Here is a 21,644-nt window from a genome sequence, read left to right on the forward strand (position 1 = left end):
TTCGAAGGAAAAAAGTATACTTTTAAATGCGGTAAATGTCACTTTTAGTAGCAAACCTAACGGTAGTGTAATTTTACATGCATCAAACGAAAGCGCAATAAATTTCCTGACGGGGTTTCCAGGGGGTCTATACGCAGCCGCAGAGCTTTGGCCAGGGATCGCTATACAGCCGCAATATGGCTGTATGAAGATCCCTGACATTTTTTCCTATTTTCCCCCAAAAATTTTTATGTTTAGAGTGTGGGAATTTAAAAAAAAAATTATGTGGGGTCCCCCCTCCTGAAACTTTTTAACCCCTTGTCCCCCATGCAGGCTGGGGTAGCCAGAATGTGGAGCTCCGACCGATTGGGACTTCACACCCTGACTATACCAGCCGCAAAAAAGGTCCCTTAATGCCGATTTTTGTTCCGGGGTATATGTTAGGGGGGCCCCCCAGGTTTATTTTGCCCTGGGGCCCCATTGTTGCTTAAATCGGCCCTGGGTGTCAGTGCAAACGTCTCTCAGCCTGGCCCATCTGCACTCATTGAATATGGTCCCAACATGATTTCCTTGAGTTTTTACAATCTTTCTTCTTACTGTACCTCTGATTATACTCAACTGAGTTGAGCATGCATACAGCAATCCTCAGAAGGTGGTCAGACTGTACTGTACCACTCTCCACCCACTATATGTATAGCAGATTTCAAACTTGAATATTTTTTTAGCAATCTGAATGATCTTTTCTTGGAGTACTTTTTTTGACTTGGCAGGACAGGATTCAGGTCCTGCTAATGATAATGATGCCTACGCCATACTTCACAGTTGGCATGGTGTTTTGTTAGACGATGGGAAGATGACATTTGAGCACCAAATAAAGCTTTACATTTTAGTTCAATTTAGGCTTATCTGAGTCTTCACGTTATAGTATTCACACTTATATTTTCATAGTAATGATGTCATTTGATACACTCAAACTGTGTTATGCAGTTATACTTAAAGGACACCTGAACTGAGAGGGAGATGGAGGCTGCCATATTTATCTTCTCTTAAATGGAGGCTGAACTAAGACCTTGAGTCCAGTATCAGCTGCTGAAGTTTTATTGGCAATATCTGGGGGGTGGCTAAATCAAGAGTGCTCACTGGTTCAATGAAGGCATAATTTATGTTAAATATTCTCTACTAAGTTTTGTAAAAATGCATGGATGACCCGCGTACGTTAAAAAGGGGCGCTGGGAAAAAAGGGCGCGGGGTTTTAAACGATAAGCATGGATAACGTTTAAAAATGTATTGTACTGTATTTCGTTTAAAATTAATGTTTTATAAAGTTATAAATCATTAAATAATGTGCATTAAATCGGCAATTGTAAAAACGTTAATCTTTCGTTTAAATAGTGAAACGTATAATAACGTTAAAAAAAAAATTACTAAGTAATCCTCCCTGTACCTACCCCTAACCCCTAGACCCCCCCTGTTAGTGCCTAAACCTAAGACCCCCCTGTTGGTGCCTAAACCTAAGACCCCCCTGTTGGTGCCTAAACCTAAGACCCCCTGTTGGTGCCTAAACCTAAGACCCCCCTGTTGGTGCCTAAACCTAAGACCCCCTGTTGGTGCCTAAACCTAAGACCCCCCTGTTGGTGCCTAAACCTAAGACCCCCCTGTTGGTGCCTAAACCTAAGACCCCCCCTGTTGGTGCCTAAACCTAAGACCCCCCTGTTGGTGCCTAAACCTAAGACCCCCCTGTTGGTGCCTAAACCTAAGACCCCCCTGTGATAAGCATTAATAAAGTTTCAAAAACATATTGTGCGGTTTTTTCGTTTAAAAGTAATTTAAAAAAAAAAAAACCTTGTACTGTTTTTCGTTTAAAAATAATGTTTGAAAAAAATATTAATAATAATAATAATTCCTTTTTTTGTATAGCGCCTTTCTCCTGTCGGACTCAAAGCGCTTGCGAGGCAGCCACTAGAGCGCACTCAGTAGGCAGTAGCAGTGTTAGGGAGACTTGCCCAATGAACTCCTTACTGAATAGGTGCTGGCTTACCGAGTCGGAAGAGCCAGGATTTGAACCCAGAACTCCTACATCAGAGGCAGAGCCCTTAACCATTACACTATCCAATAGTGTAATGGATAGAAAAATATTGTACTGTTTTTCGTTTAAAAATAATATTAAAAATGTATAAATCATTAAATAATGTGTAATCATGAGAAGCAGTAATAAAACATTAAGTCTCCGGGCGCCGCTTTTAAAACGTTATTTTTCTCCGGCGCCCTTTTTTCCTATCGGGCGCCCATTAAACGATATTTATTATGGGAGTGAATGGCGGCGCCCGATTTGTCCACTAGCCTCCTGCGCCCTTTTTTACTGTTTACCTCCCATTTCCGACTTCTTTGGAATGCTTTGGCTCTTTATTTTCATCACTGTCTTTCAGGTCCACTTGTGAATCTCTACTTTTTTATTTGGGGTTATTTCACCCCCAAAAAATGCAGATGTCTTAGTGCCTTACTAGTGAAGGATACAGTAATGATGCTCTACCCCTATAGTGAGATCGCCGCAGCGATCTTACCAAAGGGATCAAGAGAGCTTCCAAGGACTGTAAGAAGAATGACTGCCAGGGTCTGGATCCCAGGGAAGGTGAGTTACAAATGCCTGTTGTGTGCAGGGTCTACATATGACTCCCCGCGGCTACCCGAGTCAGGCTTGGGGTTACCGATCTGAGCTGCAGATTTCTGGCCCAAACCTGACTTGGGGTTACCGCTAAGGAGGCTAAGCATTTGTTTTTCAACATAAAATGTTGCACAGCATGAGAGTTAGTGTAAAATGAAATTGTCATGTATCAGTGCCGAACTAATCCTTTCAGAATTGAATTTTACTAAAAAATATTTTTCTATTTTTGTTTGCAGCCTGCTATGAATATTTAAAACTATTACAGGGAATAATATCTATGTGGCTGGCTGGTGTACTGGTTAAGGGCTCTGCCTTTGACATAGGCAAACAGGGTTTGAATCCTGGCTAGGGTCAGTATCTATTCAGTGCTTGAACGATTTGAGTCCAACAGGAGAAAAGTGCTATGCAAATGTTAGGATTATTATTATTACACATACATATAATGTATACATCTGCCCCACAGTTGAATGCACTATAAATTACTATTATTCTATGACTCACACACACACATTAGTTATGCACCCATCCTTGTAACTACTTGGGGACACGAGCAGTTCAAAAGAGCTGTTAGGATGAACAACTTTACTGGCAAACAATAGAGGAACGACAGGCCGAATGGAGGAATGGGGATGCTCTATAGTATACCAGTGTTTCTCAACATTTTATTGGTATGTACCCCTATTAAAACCCTGTACTTACCAAGTACCCCCTAGCATAGTAAACATTATCACATGTACCCCTTGACAAATATATATTTAATCCTAGTTAATGATACTTGGTTCCTAAACCATTTCCAAGCATTTATTATTGCTTTTAATTAGCTAAAATACAAATCTGGTGTTGTTTAAATAAGATTTATAATTTTCTTAAACTCTAAATTTGTTGTTTTTGGTTAAGTATATCACGCCTGAGTACCCCTTGGAACCATCAGAAGAACCCCCTGGGGTATGCATACCACACGTTGAGAACCTAGGCTCTATACTATCCATGGCACATTGAGGTGCATGATTTCTTTGTATATATATATATATATATATATATATATATATATATATATATATATATATAGTGATTAAAAGTGAATTATACACTCTTGAATTTTGGCTCAAGAGCTCATCTTTCTAATCCTAAACTATCCAGAGCCTTCACTCTTCTTTGGTAAGTATTAAACCTGAAGTAAATTTTTCACCTCAAATTTGCTTTTAGGGTAGTCGAAGTTACTGTACATGCATATATTTTGGGCCTTCTCTTTCCCTGTCCCTTTTAAGGTCATATTCCAATTGTTTGACTGCCTTCATTAATTTAAGCATCACTCTGTGTGGCAAGGCAGATTCAAAGGTTCCAATTTTAAAAGCTCTCTGCAATTAGGTGGCCAAGGTTTGCAGCCCCCACCTAGGTCATAACATACCATAGTGAGGATTGCTGAAAAGTTATTGAAATAGCAGTCATACAACTGTAGTTACATGCAACATCTTCAATGCAGTAGTAAGTTTTTGTAATGTGTAAAAAGAAGTTGTCCACAATTGTACTCACCTTTCAGCAGTCCTCTCTATGATCTGCAATTACACAGGTAAGGGCTGCAAACTTTCAGAACCTAAAAACAGACAGATTTTAAAAGAATCCTGTCTGGGAATGCTGGATCTCACAGTGCTCTCCAACCTTAGTAAATCAGGGCGAAGCCCCTATGTATAGTTTAGGCACTGACACTGATTGTTATACACCCTCCAACATGATCCACTCTAGTAGGTACACAATATTATACTTCTGAGTCTCCCACACTCTTTCTAATTACAATCCACTGGGATCACTTATGCTTACAAGAAGGGTTTGAATAAAACCCAGGTGTTTGTAATCAGGCAGGCTGTTGGAAGTGCAGTAGCACAGTACTGTTTACTTACCATAGCAGATCATGTTGAAGTGAATAATATCTAGCAAGCACCTTAGAAAGCCATTTTATATTTGGATCACACAACCCTTTGCCGTCACAGTCACTGAAATAGAATGTTCAGCTCTGTGGATGTGTACTCATGTAGATCATACAGAAACCAGCTGACTATGTCCAATGTGGCCAGTGCAGATACAGGTTTTCCACACAGGAAGTACAGGAGTTAATGGAATATTACAGGCACTTTTTTTTGTTTTAGTTTATGCAAAAGAGTGGAACCTTTTTAAAAACCAGAACTTATGTATGAAAAGCTATCACACCTTGTACAGAAAACGTATGTAGGATCTGCTGTTTCTTTAAACGCATTTAAAGTAAGGTAACATATTTTGTATGAATTCCAAAACTGGTAGAGCTTTACAAGTTTATGCTGACAGTGGCGTAGCTAAGGAGCTATGGGCCCTGGTGCAAGTTTTACATGGGGGCCCCCCCAAGCACTCTATACATTACAATTGATATGGCGCACCACAACCTGCCAAGGACAGCACAGTGTCAGTGGTGCAAGTAGGGGGATGGTTTGTTAATGATTACTACTATTTAAAGCATCTATGGAAGTGATTGTTAACAGCAAATGACCAATAGAGAGCTAATATTGTGCTTGAGGTAGGGCCCCTTGGGGCCTCTCTGACCGAAGGGCCCTGATGCGGTCGCTACCTCTGCAAACCCTTTTGCTACGCCCCTGTATGCTGGTCTAAGTACCTTTACACAGTTATGCAATATGAAGAATTTCCCCCTATTTTATGGCACGGAAAAAAATGCAGTACAAAGTTATCTATAAACAGAGCTGTAATTGTAAAGCTACTGCTTTGTCAGAGTTGTGACTGCTTACTGAATGTGCTGACATCTGATTTGTGCACGCTCTGACTCCAATCCCTAAGTCCCTGAGCTGCAAAACATGACGTATCCATTCTACTTGAACATTTTTATTTTTTTTTAACTTTATGAATGCCAGTAATGGAGAAACAGGCTTCAGAATCATCTCCAATCTAACAAGCACAACCTTTAATTCACAGAGCTGGTTCTAGAAAGGCACATATGAGGGGGCAGTCAGCAATGTGAAGGGAACATCATGTGTACACAGAGGCAGCGGTGTCGAGAAATGCACCCTGTATGTATTTAGAGAGTTTAGCCTGTCTAATTCCCCCTCATCTGTGTCTAATCACAAATTGAAATTTGTATAGGTTATAGTTAGTTTAGATAGATATGTTTCCCCCGTATAGGTTAGATAGGTAGGTTCCCCCAGTATAGGTTAGATAGGTAGGTGCCCCGAGTATAGGTTAGATAGGTAGGTGCCCGCAGCATAGGTTAGATAGGTAGGTTCCCCAGTATAGGTTAGATAGGTAGGTGCCCCGAGTATAGGTTAGATAGGTAGGTGCCCACAGCATAGGTTAGATAGGTAGGTTCCCCAGTATAAGATAGACAGTTAGGTGCCTCCAGTAAAGGTTAGATAGGTAGGTGCCTGCAAGTATAGTTTAGATAGGTAGGTTCCCCCAGTATAGGTTAAATAGGTAGGTGCCCTGAGTATAGGTTAAATAGGTATGTGCTCCGAATATAGGTTAGATGGGTAGGTACCTCGTATATAGGTTAGATAGGTAGGTGCCCCCATATAGGATAGATAGGTAGGTACCCAAATATAGGTTAGATAGGTAGGTGCCCCCATATAGGTTAGATAGGTAGGTGACCGCACTATAGGTTTGATAGGTAGGTGCCCTGAGTATAGGTTAGATAGGTAGGTTCCCCCAGTATAGTTTAGATAGGTAGGTGCCCGCAGTATAGGTTAGATTGGTAGGAGACTCCAGCATAGGACCAGCGGTGGGGAGAGAGGGCACAGAGCAGTTAAAACTCACCCCAACGCTGCGCCCTCCCTGACGCTCCTCCCGGAACCCAGGCGGTCACACTGCTCGCACGCACACATGCACACATTGAGGAGGCAAGATTCAGCCACACCCCCCCCCCCCCCCCCCCCCCGGACCGGCCCTGTTAATTCACTTCACTGCTCTTATCTCATGTATGTTTCTGGCATCACACAAATAGAAACACCCAGCCACGATTTCTTAATATGCCATTCAGTGACATTAAGGTCTTCCTCACTTATAACATCTTCCCATGTACAGCTCCATTACTTCTCTAGGGCTTCTCCCACTCTCTGAAACTCATTCCTTTACCATACTCTTTTTTTTACGTCTGTATCTCTCCAAAAGGAGGTGGGGGTAACTTAAATGCCGTCCAAGAAGAAGACAAGGAAGCCAGGGCCTGTCCAAACACTGTTACTACTCTTTGACTCCTATGGGAGAAAAGTGCTAAACACATGTTATTGTACGTTTGTTATTGTATGATTGTATTTATTCCAAACCTGAGTCATGGTGCAATGTGACCTACACAAAAGCAGTGGGTGGAGCGTGAGCCAACAGAGGTGGGTGCTAGGGTACAGAAGAGGCTGGCACACAATTTAGCCTGGAGCTTATGATACTATCTGGTTACCTCTTTAATAAAGGGGCAACCAGAGGAGTATGGATTTGGGATCATTCTCTGACTCCTTCCTTACATACAATGGGCCTGATTCACAAAGCTGTGCAAAGTGTTTGCACGTCAGTGAAAAGCCCTTTATCACGCCTAAACTCAGTTTAGGCATGATAAGAAGAAACTCCTGCGAATTTTCCGCGCGCAAAGTGTTGCGCGCGCAATCGCGTGGCGCACGGTGCAGCGCGCGCGATGCGCCCATTAAACCCTATGGGCACTGCGCGCGGAGTTGCGCGATTACTTTGCGCGTGATAAAGAGCACAAATCGGTGCTAACTCAGCGGTGCAAAGCTTATCATGCCTAAAGTCTTTTAGGCGTGATAACTGAGTTATCACCGCTTTGTGAATCAGGCCCAAAGAGTTAAAAAGTTTAATAAAAAACACTGACACCGTAAATTCTATGAATTTAAACACAAATACATGACTTAAAAAATATATTTTTGAAATTCAACATAAAAATGTATGTCTGTTTTTGCAAAACTTCATCTTCTTTTCTTCATCCATGCTCTTATTTTCTTGTTCTGTAACATTCTGGTTCATTTGACCCACCATCTGGATTCATCGCTTCCTGCATAAATTGACCAAGAACCCAGAAACAGGCATATCTGAATTCCCAACTTAGGATTTCCATTAGACTGGGTTCACACTCACACTGAATTAAAATTCATGTGCGTTTTCTGAATGTGCAAAAAAGCATTAGCCACACTTCTAATGAAAGTCCATGGAGAATTACACATATGCTAAAAATTGCATTTTCACCTTTGCATTTTCGCATTCATGAACAAATGTACTTCTTATAGCATAAATTGGCACGTCGCATGTGATTTCCAATTAACTTTCATTATCTGCAGTTAAGAGAAAGTGCACGAAAAAATGGCAATGATGAGTGTATGCCTCAGTCTAGACAAATGGACCAGTGAAAATCCTTGTCAACATAATCGAATATGACGTAGGAGATTCTAGTTGGTTCATTGTTCTGAACCAATGGGAATCCTTCAAAATCCAAATATGCTGCCTCCATGTTTCCAGCTAGTTAGAATGCAAATAGTGGCCCACTTGTTCAAAAATCAAGCACCCCACCTTCTTTTGGGTGATATGGAAATCAAGGACAGCGCATTGCCCCTCAACATAAGAGTGCTTTGCAAGAGGGATTTTCCACTCCCCTATACCCTCGCAAAGGACCATCCATTTGTTTAAAGCCATGAAGGCTAGTTATGTCTCAAGGAGAGGGGCATTTCTGTCCTTGCTATCCAACTAGCATAGTAGGATAAGGGGTTATTGACTGTTTTGAGTGGGTAGGCTAAACTTTCTATATAGACATGAATATATAATTTGTTTGATTTTACAGACTTTCTTTTTGTTTATGTTTTTACGGAATGTATGGCTTAGTGCTGCCAGCTACTTGATGGTGATCCCGACTTTTACCTGGAGCACAGAGCCTAATGGTCAATAAATCCATGATGCGACAATGCAAGTCATGGACTGCAGGGAATCTTGCAGACTTTGCTTTTATTAAATGCTGCAGCTGGGATTTTCACCTGATTGTGGATCATTAGCAACTACTGTGGCTTTTATAAAGTCATTAAGTTGGTATGAGCTTGAAGGAAATTAAGTGATCATTTCATATTCGTCAGAATACCTTTGTTTTTTAACTTGCTGGGGAGAAGAGAGCTCAGTTGATAGGGTTAACTGTAAATGTTGTTGGTAGCCAGAGGGTAAGTTTAGTGAAGGAAATCTGTGAGACAGGGCCCAGCTGACACCGCCATCAATAAAGCTGACAGCAGCTCCCCGTCACTGCGCTAGGAGCCACAGCTACAGTAATGAAGTACTCCAGGCCACAGGCTTTTAGTGAACTCAAGCGTCTAATTCCTCACACTTTTGTAATGATCACAGACTAAAAAGTACTTTTCATCTAAGGAGAAAATAAAACCTTTTCAGCAACTGGGAAAGGTCAAGCAAGTATAGAATTTCCACTGTTTACAGCGATCGCCCTACTAATATCCATTTTGTACTTATAAAATGTATTTGATCCCTGGCAGAGCTTTAATCAAGCTACTCTCTATCAGCATTACACTGAATGTGTCAAATAAATGTGGTTTGATTAAAAGCACTGAGACTTTTTTAGAGAAGTGACCACCGCCAAGCTTACTGTGACCACTGACAAATTACTGTGATGTGTATTACATTTTCCACATCACTAACACATGGCAATCGCGCCACATTCTATTACAGGCAATATGCATTGAAATGTAATAACTTATGCCACATCATTGCAAATATATTCCAATTTGATGCATTTATTTCCAAAGTGCATTTCATGTAAAGGTACAGGGATACAATATTTACATGTTGTCATTATCAGCATGGACACTGCTGCCAAACTCCTGTGTCAGCCACTGCCATATCATACACAGAAACCGTTATTTTTGTGTGACACAAACCACAAAATAAGTTCATTTGCCATTGGTGTGCTTGAGATAAAAGTAATAAGAAGAATAAAATCGGAAATTCAGGGTTGGCACAAGATTTTAATCTGTAAAGTTCAGTATTGGGTCCAGGCTTTCATATGGATTTGTAATGAATTGTTCAGTTAAGTCAAATGTGTGGCTGGATAGTGTAATGGTTAAGGGCTCTGACAGGCATCCAGGGTTCACATCTCAGTTCTTCCTGTTCAGTAAGCCTGCACCTATTCAGTAAGGAGACCTTGGGCAAGACTCACTGCCACTGCCTATAAAGTGTGCCCTAGTGGCTGCAGCTCTGGCACTTTGAGTCCGCCAGGAAAAAAGTGCAATATAAAATGTTCTATGTCTTGTCTTGTCAAATGATGCCTGTGCATCTCAACTGCTGAAAACTTACACAGCCTTTTATTTGAAGTGAGATCAGGCCTCATATTTGGTCGTTGCTTACTTTAATATTTACCTTTTTGCCTCTGGAATGTTGCTTTGACTTTGAATATTTGCCCACTAGCGCTGCAAAGAAAATTAACTTTCCTTTCATGCAAGTAAAGCATTTTTAGCAGACTGTTATAGGTTATTTACCAGTATATCCCCATATTTTGAATCATAACATATTTTTTTCGCTGTACTTATATGTGCTATATATCTTGTTTTGTTTTCAAAATGTTTTATTGTGGTAAAGATATTGTCGCCAATGGTAATGCATTGGTAATACATTTTGCTATATCTCTTGGAAGTTGGAACCACATTATTTTAATTATAACTCTTAGCGCTATACTTCAGTGTGACATATTGATTTATTGAACTCTTTTTGCCTCCCAAAAGCCTGAATTGTTTCCTTGTATTGAAACTAAGTGACTGTTGTATTCTTTGGCGGCTCCAAACATGTTCTTCATGTATTTCATCTATAGTTAACGGGCACCTAGATCCTCCTACAGTCCACCAATACTGCTCAGGGTTACCTATTCAACAAAAGCTTGTAGAATAGATTTCTTGTGGCTGTGCTTTTGGCTGTGGACAATGCATCCAAACTGAGCAAGCGTGAGGAAGGCCTGAGCATGCCCAGAAGAACAAAGCTCTTGTGCATGGAAGAAAAAAAGCTATGCAGAAGTGGCAGCCTTCTACTGGAGCACAGCCAAAGGATGAAGAGGAACCTTGTGTGCTAAAACAAAGACAAACACTTATATCGCGCTTTTCTCCCGGTGGACTCAAAGCGCCAGAGCTGCAGTCACTAGGACGCGCTCTATAGGCAGTAGCAGTGTTAGGGTCTCCTGCTGAATAGGTGCTGGCTTACTGAACAGGCAGAGCCGAGATTCGAACCCTGGTCTCCCGTGTCAGAGGCAGAGCCCTTCACCATTACACTATCCAGCCACTGGATAGTGGCTGGAACTCAACAATGATCTGGTACGATCCAGAGGCAGTATTGCAAGGATTAATGGCAAATATTATTTCAGCATACTTGCTTACATTTTCTATAGATTTTCTATTTCTACAGTAAACATAGTCACTTCAATGTGTTTCTAACAGCAAATGGCAGATCGTTGTGCTAAGGTTTGCTGCTTATTAATAGATGTGTTCAGGCAGGTTTTTGCTATGTGCAGCTAATTATTTATACACCAGTAAGATTCTCGATAATCTGTACAGTTGCCATGATTGTAGAAAACTACAATGTGAACGTAGGTTTAGACATTTTTCGGTTGCTGCAAATAGAAACGGAAAGATATCTTTTATTAGCCATAGAATATACAAATAACTGTGCAGGATTGATCAGCGTTTATGGCAATTGTATACCAAAAGTGGAATCTCCCATTACAGATGTTTGTGCATGCCTTAAATTCAAATCAGTATTATGTAGAGCTCTTGGTTTGTTTGGTGGATATATATTCACGTCATTCTCAGCTACAGAACTCCTCTAAAGCACCTCTCTGTCATTTCTCTTTTTTAAAAAAGTGTTTGATACACCTATTCTGGGAGGCTCCCAACATGGACCATACCATGCCAGATACCAAAATACTTTTGTACACTTTTAATTAAAGTATATACATTGTTTTTCAAGAACTGTCAGTCCATCTGAGGTGCTTTACACCCAACTATCCATAAACATGTCTATGGAAGAATAGGCCAATGGTGCAAAATGCTGCTATGTATTCACCCCAAAGACCTAAAGCTGTTATCAAAAACATGGCATGTAACCCACTGTAAGAAATCTGTGACATTCCCAGTGTTCCCCAGTGTTCCTCAGGCCAAGAATAAAAAGAATTTGCCATATACCATGCTATTCAATTTTTTTCTAAAAATTGGTTAGAATTTTCCACCATTGCTTCATTGAAAAAAGCAATCCTTTTTATTAAACCTTTGGTTGAATCATGTATTGTCACCTTAAAGGGAACCTGAAGTGAAAGGGTTATGGAGGCTGATATTTTAAATAATTCATGACATTTTAAACAATTTTAAACAATGCACATTGCCTGGCTGTTTTGTTGACCTTCTACCTCTAATACTTTTAGCCATAAACCCTGAACAAGCATGCAGATCAGACGTTTCTGACAAAAAATCTGCTGCATGCTTGTTTCAGGTGTGATTCAGACGCTACTAGAGTACTGGACTGCCAGGCAACTGGTATTGTTCAAAAGAAATACATTTGGAGGCCTTCATATACCTCTGACTATACCTGATCCTTACCTAGAGATACTGTAGATTGGTATCATGAATGTTCTTCTGCTCTCCCCCTCCATACATACAGAATAAATGTGCATTCTCAGGTGACCCAATTTTCTTCTGTAAGTCAGTCCTGCCTTAATGTTCAACTGTCATTTGATTTGTCATTTTTACAGCTAACTTATGACATTGAATAGGAGATATACTGTCACTGGACACAACAGACGAATGTGATGTTAAAGCAAATGAAATGACACCTGTATGACATTGGATTTGTCAAAGCCTGGATAATGGTAGGTTATTCAATGGATGATGCCTTACGATTAAACTGTGGAGTCTACAGCATGGGTCCTCCTGAAATAGTGCAGTTATGATAGATAATCCTTATATATGTTGTAATCATGCTTTTCCTTCATCAGTGTTCTCACTGCTCTTTTTCAAAATAGATAGATCCAAAGATTCATGTGTTCTTTTTCTGTTTTCTCTACTAGGGAAAGAGTGGGGTCCTTGGTATCCATTTTCTTGTGTATCTAAAGGTTCCTTGGACAAAAGAATATGAATGGAAGGTGAGTTTTTGTAAACAGATAAGCTAAGTGCAGGGTTCCTAGCATCAGGTCCCTTTGGCTCCCACACTTCTTGCAGGGTCTTATACTGCACTTTTGTGTTCTGGTGGAGTCCACCTATTTGTCGTTTCAATATTTCTGCACAGGTAATTGCTTTAGTAACAGCCTGGCCATAGGCACTAAACACAATCTGCCTAGTGTCCTCAGACCTCATATATGACAGGGCAAATCCAACCAAATTCCGAATTTTACTGCCTTCTTTCACTTTCATGTGTGCCACCTGTGGATGGAGATTCTTGAAGGGTAGAGGTTTTCCATCATCTTCATCCATAACTCGTACCCGTCGCAGATTTTCCATTTTGAAAAAGGAAAGGAGATGTATTTTTAATTCCCTGCATTTAGACAAAATAAGATGAACCAAAGCTAAAGTAAACTGTTTTAAAATAAGAGGTCACATTTGGGCTAATTAGACTGCTCATCTAGAAGATAAACGACAGCTGCTAAACAGCCCAGTGGGAATATGAACTCTAACTGTTAATGACAGCACATGCAGAATCCCTAATACAAGACCTACATGGCAATAGTAGTCAGGCAAACAACAATACATATGTCATATCAAATAAGAATTTGTCAATTTCAAGCCCGCAGCAGCGTGAGATATAAATAATCTCATGCATATTCCATGCAAAGCAAAACCTATTCCTTAAAAGAGATTATTGAAGAATGCCATGTGAATAGGAAAGGCATGCTTTATTTAATGCTAACTAGTTGTTCATCATATAACAACACTTATTAATACTGCTATGAACCCATACTTAGACATAACGCATGGATTCCACATTTAATAACATGCCATAATGACTGTGCTATGCAGATTGGTAGTTTGCTGGAGTACTTACTTTTTTCTTTCAAGTCTTGATGACCTGAACAGGCTCCCTTCACAGTGTCACCTTCAATGGATCTCTAGCAATGGAACCACACTGGAGAAGAAGGACTTCACAGAAAGTTGCCCCGGGATTATTCAAGAATTCAGAGTCATGAGGTTCTTCAGTTTTTAACTCATCGTTTTTTTTTCACAAAGACTCTTTAATGGACGTCTTTCTTGTTACCATGTTCTATTCATAAAGAAAGAATTTTATTTCTACGGAGCTAAAGTGGGATTGTGGCCATCCCAATGTCTGGCAGCCTTATCAGCGAGTAAGAAGCTCCTGTCACTTCTCCGTCTGTGTTCTGTGCTCTGAGCCACACTGCTGTGTCTGAAGCACTTAGAGAGAAGAGAAGCCCTCCTCCTCCCTCTTTCACCCATACTCTCTCATGACAGTGGCTGCAAAGGCAAGAAGCATCGGGGCTGATACTTCAATTCAACCACTTCGCTAGTGGAATGGAAAAGCCGAGAGATTATTATCTGTAATTATACCCTTAGTCCATAGACAGGCTTAGTGAAGGTTTATAATCATCTTGTCTAACTTGCATTTTCTCTTTTACCTCCTTTTCAGCAGCGCTGTCTATTTTATATACTCAGACCTGCCTGCTCTTAAATCCGCTCTTCCATCTCACAGCTAAATAATAGTTCTCCACAGTCCTCTTCACTTATTCCATGCAGGTCTTTGCAGTCCTGCTACCCACATTTCTAGCTAGCTGTTTTAATAATATCATCCATATTTTGTGTATTTCATCCTCTGAATGGCCATATTTCATCACATTTACGATTACATAGAATAAAATCTCAGAGACAGACCTGTTCAGAATAGGTTCAGAGATGTAGCCACAAATCATGAGGCCCTATAGCAACATTTTGATGTGGCCCCCTGTCCTTAAAGTGAATGAGAACCGCATTTTACAAAAAATGAAGCCAATACTTACCTAAGGAGAGGGAAGGCTATTTGGAAGTCTTCGGGAGCCGTGTCCTCCTGAAGACGTGCGGCTCCATACTGCACAGGCGTGAGCGTGCAAAAGAGTGTGCTTGCGCAGGCGCAGTACAGGGCCGCCCTTCTTCAGGAGCACTCGGGCTCCCTGGAGACTTCTGAAGCCTCCTTCGGCCGGGTAAAGCAGTATTTGACTAAATTAGTCAAATACTGCTGACGGGCGAGCCAGCACTGGACCGAGGGGACCAGGAGAGGAGTGGGAAGGCTCTATAGGACCCAGAGCCTTCCCTCTTCTTGGGTAAGTATCTGTCTCATTTTTTTAAATGCGGTTCCCATTCACTTTAAGAGGAGCTGTCAGCCATACTATCTCAGAAAAAAAACAACATAAATAAGTAGATAAATACTTGCTCTACTTACATAACATATGTATTGTACTGTCCACGTTTTGATTTTAGTGATACTTCTACAATAAAAAAGAGAAAATCCTTCTTAGCATTTCTCATTTTAACTGTGGCTATTTTGAAGCCAATCCTGATGTAATTTCCTCCCTTACTCTCCCCTGCCTGATTGTGTATGCACTGCCCACCCTCCACTATAGAAAGTGCATTGTCTCAGCATGAGAAATATTGGCCAATCGGAGAGGAACGGAGGTGTGGGAGGGGAAAATGGGAGGGAAAGAAGATTCAGCCAATCATGCTGCATTAGTTAAGTCTGAGGGAAAAGTAGAGAAGTAAAACAGGACAACCCAGCATGCCCTGCAACTTCCTTTTTGCGTACCATATTTTGTGTGTACAAAATAATAGTAAACTGTAGAAGTAAACTGGGGAAAGATAACTTATTAACAAGAAAAGTAATAGTGATTTTTAACTTTTGGATTGCCTGGTTAGCATCCTTATTACCTGTTTACCAGATAAAAATAAGGAAATGATTTTTACATTTTATGCCCAACAGTTACACTTTAGGCACAATTAACTACCTGCGGACCGCCGCAGTATAAATCTACAGCAGGCAGGGGGCGCTGCGGTTCTGACCGGACGTAAACTCTACGTCCCATTCACTGCGCGCCCCCACCCGTCCCTGTCGCTGTCGCCGCTCTGTCTCCGCCGCAATGTGCTGCCCTGCCGCCTCTACAACGGCAGAGCACTGTGAGCCGGGCAGGAGCCGTTTTCATTGGCTCCTGGCCCTGTCATTCTTGAAAGCCGTTCCCATTGGCTTACATTGAGTGACAGGGTCAGGAGCCAATGAAAGCGGCTCCTGACCAGGGCACAGCGCTCAGCCGTCATAGCGATGGCAGAGAGAGCAGCCTGGGGACAGAGCAACGTGACCGGTGGGAGCAGCGGATTTTAGAGACGATTCGTCGGGAAGCGGCGGTTTACTGAACCAGCACCCTCTGGTCCTTAAGGGGGCAGAGGGTGCTGGTCCCGAAGTGGTTAAGCAATGGAACCGTGGACATACAGTCATACAATATACAATACATACATATGATCTCATACAATATACAGAACATACAAAAACAGCAGCCCTCTGCACAAGGGTATAACTACAGAGGAGCAGTCCCTGCGATTGCAGAGAGGGCCCAGAACTGAAAGGGGCCCCAACTACTTCTTCAGTCCCTCCGATAAGGTGACCCATACTTAAAGGAATACTATCGATTCACATATTTTTTTCAATTGACACAGGAATTATTTGGGAAGTGCTGCTAAGTACTGGTGTATACATTTTAGTAGCAACTTATTTGTTTACTGTTATCAAAATACATTCAAACTTTACTGACGCCAAAACTGACGGCTGACTGAGCCATGAGGAGAGGGGAAATTCCCCTCACACTTGATCAGTTAACTCTATGTGTAGCTCTGTGTGTGACAGAGAAGAGAGCTCCCAACAGCTGCAGCTCCTGTGTCCTGTGTTTCTGACTGACGTGTCTGAAGAGAGCAGAGGAAATGTAACTAATTGTCACAGCTTTTTCATACTGTTTTTGCTTTCAGAGTTTGATATGTTTGATATTTGCTTTCTGTAGTCTGATATGCAACTCTGGCTGTGCATTGAAGCAGACACCCCTTCTGCAATTGATTTGTCCCAATATAGCTAAATCCTACTCTCAAATCAATAAATTACAGCTTTTGCCTCTTTTATTTAACATGAAAAGTAGGAAAATGTTTACACAGCTACTTAGACATTATTTGCACACTGTCATTTTAGAACACTTGGGTATCGATAGTATTCCTTTAAGATCAGGTGTTTTGTGGCTACACTTGTTATAGGTGTGAATACTGTGATGTCCACACTTGTTTTATGACCCCTGTGAGATGGGCCCCCAGACTAAGTAGGTAGGCAAGGGAAACAGTGTGAACATTGGGGTCCCATCCAAGTTTTGCTGGAGGGCCCCATGATATGCCCCTGCAATCCGCAGGTATACAGAGGCAGAGCCTGTGCTGGACAACATGGCTCCCAAGTATGCTATTTGAAATGTAAAACCCTCTACAGCATCATCTAACCAGTAATGTATTTTGTACAATTACAAGAATCATATTCAGCACTCTCTATAAATCATCTCCAGCTTTGTGACATACGCAAAGTTCCAAATTAATGCAACTATTTCTCCAGATCAATGTCACCTCCACCCAATTTTGCAGTTATAGTCCCGGCCTCAGATGTATTGCAATTCCTCTATTGGATTTCACTAGGTCATTAGGTCTGTTAAGCTTGGAGGCGTAATCTCCACAGTCAGCATGCAACACATAAGCTGACGTGAAGGAGGTACACACACCAGCAACAAGGAATCAGGATATCCCCAGTTTAGTGGAGAAGAGGACTGACTCCAATAGGAGATTGTGGTGCACAGAGCCGGTGCAGATCCGAACAGCCACAAACAACACTTTCGTAATAACGTCTCAGCGCAAAGTAGCGCTGAGCGCATAAACCAGGACTGAGGAGATCAGGACAGGTAGACAGAATAAACGCTTGCTTAACTAGCCACTACTTAGTGACAGCAAGCGTCCACAATAAAACAGACTGGAATGAGGTAGCCAATGCGTTTGCAGCAATGGCGTGCCTCACCAAGACAGGACAGGATAGTCAGGAAATAGCAGGATCAAGATAGATGAACGTAACACAGATAAATATACAATAAGTATGATTTCCTAGCGTATTACAATTACAGCTATCAATGAAACTATTTGTAACGTCTGACTAACATATGTATATATCGGCAAGGAACCGATATATGACATAAGCAGGAACTCTGACTAAGACTGGAGTAATACAGGGAACAGGACTCAGAAGGATTCGCTATCTCTTCGCAGAGATGAACGCAATCCACAAACAGGACCAGGAACAGGATTCAGAAGGATTCGTTATCTCCTCGCAGAGATGAACGCAATCCACAAACAGGACCAGGAGCAGGATACTAGCTCAGCACGGGTGCTCACGATACGCGCAAACTACCAAAACGTGCTGGAAGGCTGACTAACTGAACACAGGAAATAAACAGTTCGTGTACGTATATATCAGCGACACTGATGTATCAACGTAACACGAATACAAGGAAAATAACAAAATGCGCAAGTATGCGTATATATTGGCGATGAACCAATATATGACACAAGACAAGCAAGTAACAACTTCTAGAACAAGAGCAGAACTAGGAGGACTCGCTGACCCCTTCGCAGGAGTCAGCGCAGTCCACACGGACCAGGAACGAGGTGGGGCACAAGCAGAGTAACCCCACGCATCTCGCACTCCCATGCCAGACTGCAGGACTTCACTAAAGCTGCCCCTATCCTGTGGAACTCTCTCCCGCTGCCCATCAGGCTCGCTCCCACCTTCAACACCTTCAAAAAAGCACTCAAAACTCACTTCTTCAAGGAGGCCTACATCAACTCAACACTACCCTAATCCTTTCTGCCAATAACTTCTTGATGCACCCCCTCCTTTTGTGTCACCAGCCCTTCCCTCTAGATTGTAAGCCTTTGGCAGGGCCCTCTTCCCTTGTGTATCATACTTGACTGTGTGCACTTTACCCAGAATTTGGAACTGGTAATTTTTTACCACTACCATTCCAGTTTATGATCTGGCATTGTACTATTATCTGCATTGTGTTGTGTATCTTATTGCTATTACCTGTATTGTTGTATCTATGGTCTGTTACCTGTATTGTTCTGTCAACCCTGTTATCATTGTCTGTAAGCCTATTTATTGTACAGCGCTGCGTAATATGTTGGCGCTATATAAATCTAATTAATAATAATAATAATAACAGACAGAATCTGAGACTATGGTAGCCCATGAGGCATTGCAGGAAGCAGTTCTTTATACTGAGGTCATCCAATGGGAGCAGACCTGCAGATTCCCACACAAGTGAATGGTAATTAATCACAGGCTGATAGCAGGAAAAGGCAGACAATGATATGCAGCCTGCAGGAAAGGGATTGCCCCTCCATTGCAGCAGACAATGTTTGTTTACACAAAAGCATATTAAACTGTCATTAACTTCAGAGCGACTGCAGATGGAATCAGCAACTAGTTTAAGTGCAAACCAAACTATGCAAGCAAATGCATGTAATGACATTAGAACTGCTTGGTTTGCAATACCACTGCAGTCAGCAGTAAACGCTGCAGAAGCGATCATAACAAGGTCAATCCCAGTTCATGCGGCTGCACAATACAGTCACAGATAAGAGACAAATGTAAGATTATGGTGCTGTGTGTCTGTATATTAATGCTGTCACCAACACGGTACTGCCAGCAAACTTGTGGTCCAGTTCCACCAATGGACATTAACAACCATATAGAAGCCACATTCTTCTCACCAGAACCAAAGAGCAGCAAAATGCACTTTTCCAAAATCTAAATTTATCAACACCCTCCTCTGAAATGGCTCTACCGCCCCTTAACCACTTGCCGACCGCACACTCATAACGTGCGTCGGCAAAGTGGCAGCTGCAGGACCAGCGACGCAGTACTGCGTCGCCAGCTACAGCCTAATTAATCAGGAAGCAGCCGCTCGTACGAGCGGCTGCTTCCTGTCAAATCACGGCGGGGGGCTCCGTGAATAGCCTGCGGGCCGCCGATGGCGGCTCGCAGGCTAGATGTAAACACAAGCGGAAATAATCCGCTTTGTTTACATTTGTACGGCGCTGCTGCGCAGCAGCGCCGTAAGGCAGATCGGCGATCCCCGGCCAATCAGCGGCCGGGGATCGCCGCCATGTGACAGGGGACGTCCCGTCACAGGCTGCACAGGACGGATAGCCGTCCTGTGCAGCCCCGATCACCGGGGGAGGCAGCAGGTAGGAGAGGGAGGGGGGAATTTCAACGCGGAGGGGGGCTTTGAGGTGCCCCCCCCCCGCCACCCACAGCAGGCAGGAGAGATCAGACCCCCCCAGCACATCATCCCCATAGGGGGGAAAAAAGGGGGGCAATCTGATCTCCCTGCCTGCACCCTGATCTGTGCTGGGGGCTGCAGAGCCCACCCAGCACAGATTCCATCAAACCAGCGCTGGTCCTTAAGGGGGGGTAAAGGGTGGGTCCTCAAGTGGTTAAACTTAGAACAATAGTAGCATAGCATAAAAAACTTTTTATTGATATTATTAAAGTAATGCACTCACATGTATTCCTAAAATATGTGCTTTGTAAAACAATTGCTGCTCTCAGTCCGGCCTTGATGCTCTCATCAGTCAGTTTGAGTCTGCCTTGTAGGCTCTGCCTAACATGCTTTGCTCATCCAATGAGCTCATCAGCCTCTGTATCACCCCCCCTTACCCTGCCCACCTCTTTACTGCTTGAAGATAAACGTTTTGTGGCCAGCACTGCAGCTAAAAACCTGCAGAGTATCATCAATTTCTCTCTAGTGTTTCTGTCTCCATGCTTAGTATGTAAAAAGGAATGTAGAAGGGCATTTAGCACACCCCCCCCCCTCCCCCCAACACACAGAGTTCTGTTACTATGAGATGGAACGCAGGACCTGGAAATAAGTACATGTGGCGCTGGATCCTGGCAACATATGGTAAGTATTTTAACCCGCTCTCCGAGTCAATGCCCCATTTTGTCCGCCCGCCCAGATATTAGTACCCTGACAGCCCTGAAACCCTTCCCGCCACAGTGGCGGGCAGGGTGCCGGGGTCACCGAGCTGGAGGGGTAGCGGGCAGGAACGCGGAACGCGCTCGCTGTAACGCGGAAAAGGTGAGTGATCCCTGCCCGTTGCCTCTTATCTATACGCTGGAACTTAACTATTTTCAGCTGGAGGGTAGCGCAGATCGGGGGACCCAGGCGAGGAAGGGGTAGGTCCGACCCCCCTCCCCACCGCTGGGCCAAATACCCCCTTTCTGCCCGCTACTCCCCCAGCTCGGCGGGCGGCCCCCCACCCACGGACAGGCGGGTGCCGCCCCCCCAGATGTGCCACCTGAGGCAAATGTTTCACCCCGCCTCATGAGCGGGCCGGCCCTGTGTGTACGTAGCTTTAGACCCAGAATGGGTATGCAGATCATGTGCTCTGATGAATGTTTAATCACACTTGCTGCATGCTTGTTTCATGTGTTTGATTTGCAGGGCAGCCAGGGAATTGTCATTTGTTAAGAAGAAATAAATGCAACAGCCTCCATACCCCTCTCACTACAGGGGTCACTTTAATATCTTGTGCTGCTTTCCTTCATTCAAGTATATGAACGTGGCTTTTAGAATGATTGGAACGTCTAATAAATTTTCCTGTGTTGGCTCACAAATCTTTAAAAGTCTAAGAATTAGCTTGGAGGGTGTAGTGGATGGAATTGGGTGTGATGTTATCAGGTTATTTAGTGTCAGTGCTTTCAGCAATAAGAAAAATGTCTACCCATAGGGAGTGATTTACGAAAGCAGAAATGCAGGGATGAGCAGTGAATTTTGACTCTTCTCACTTCAAGCATCCTGTTGTAGAAACATTCCCTTAAATGTAAATGTCTATGTAAAGGTACCTGATTAGGGGACCTAATTCAGTGATAATTAGTGTTAAAAGCGAGCAACAGTCAA

The 21,644-nt window shown here is 42.6% G+C and overlaps 1 protein-coding gene and 1 long non-coding RNA gene across 3 annotated transcripts in view; one reads left to right on the forward strand and one right to left on the reverse strand.

Annotated features, from left to right (window-relative positions):
* Positions 1 to 21,348, forward strand: part of LOC137563347 (uncharacterized) — a 63,572-nt gene extending 42,224 nt beyond the window's left edge. The window contains exons 3-5 of one of the 2 annotated variants that reach the window (XR_011030323.1): positions 12,393 to 12,509; positions 12,708 to 12,782; positions 21,189 to 21,348. This is a non-coding gene — a long non-coding RNA (uncharacterized lncRNA). Of the gene's footprint in view, positions 1 to 12,392; positions 12,510 to 12,707; positions 12,783 to 13,692; positions 13,918 to 21,188 lie in introns of those variants that run through there. The other variant, XR_011030322.1, reaches the window with a different exon arrangement.
* Positions 9,384 to 14,029, reverse strand: RPP25 (ribonuclease P and MRP subunit p25). The gene is made up of 2 exons (XM_068275691.1): positions 13,679 to 14,029; positions 9,384 to 13,171 (listed from the first exon to the last, which is right to left on the reverse strand). The coding sequence occupies exon 2, from the start codon at positions 13,135 to 13,137 to the stop codon at positions 12,616 to 12,618; it is 522 nt and encodes a 173-aa protein (XP_068131792.1). The 5' UTR covers positions 13,138 to 13,171; positions 13,679 to 14,029; the 3' UTR covers positions 9,384 to 12,615.
* Positions 21,349 to 21,644: the final 296 nt, after the last annotated feature.

Source organism: Hyperolius riggenbachi, chromosome 3, assembly GCF_040937935.1.
Source record: "Hyperolius riggenbachi isolate aHypRig1 chromosome 3, aHypRig1.pri, whole genome shotgun sequence".
NCBI lineage: Eukaryota > Metazoa > Chordata > Amphibia > Anura > Hyperoliidae > Hyperolius > Hyperolius riggenbachi.

Excerpts from the sequence above, each read along its gene's own strand:
- RPP25 (XM_068275691.1), bottom strand. The coding sequence starts at position 13,137 with ATGGAAAATCTGCGACGGGTACGAGTTATGGATGAAGATGATGGAAAA.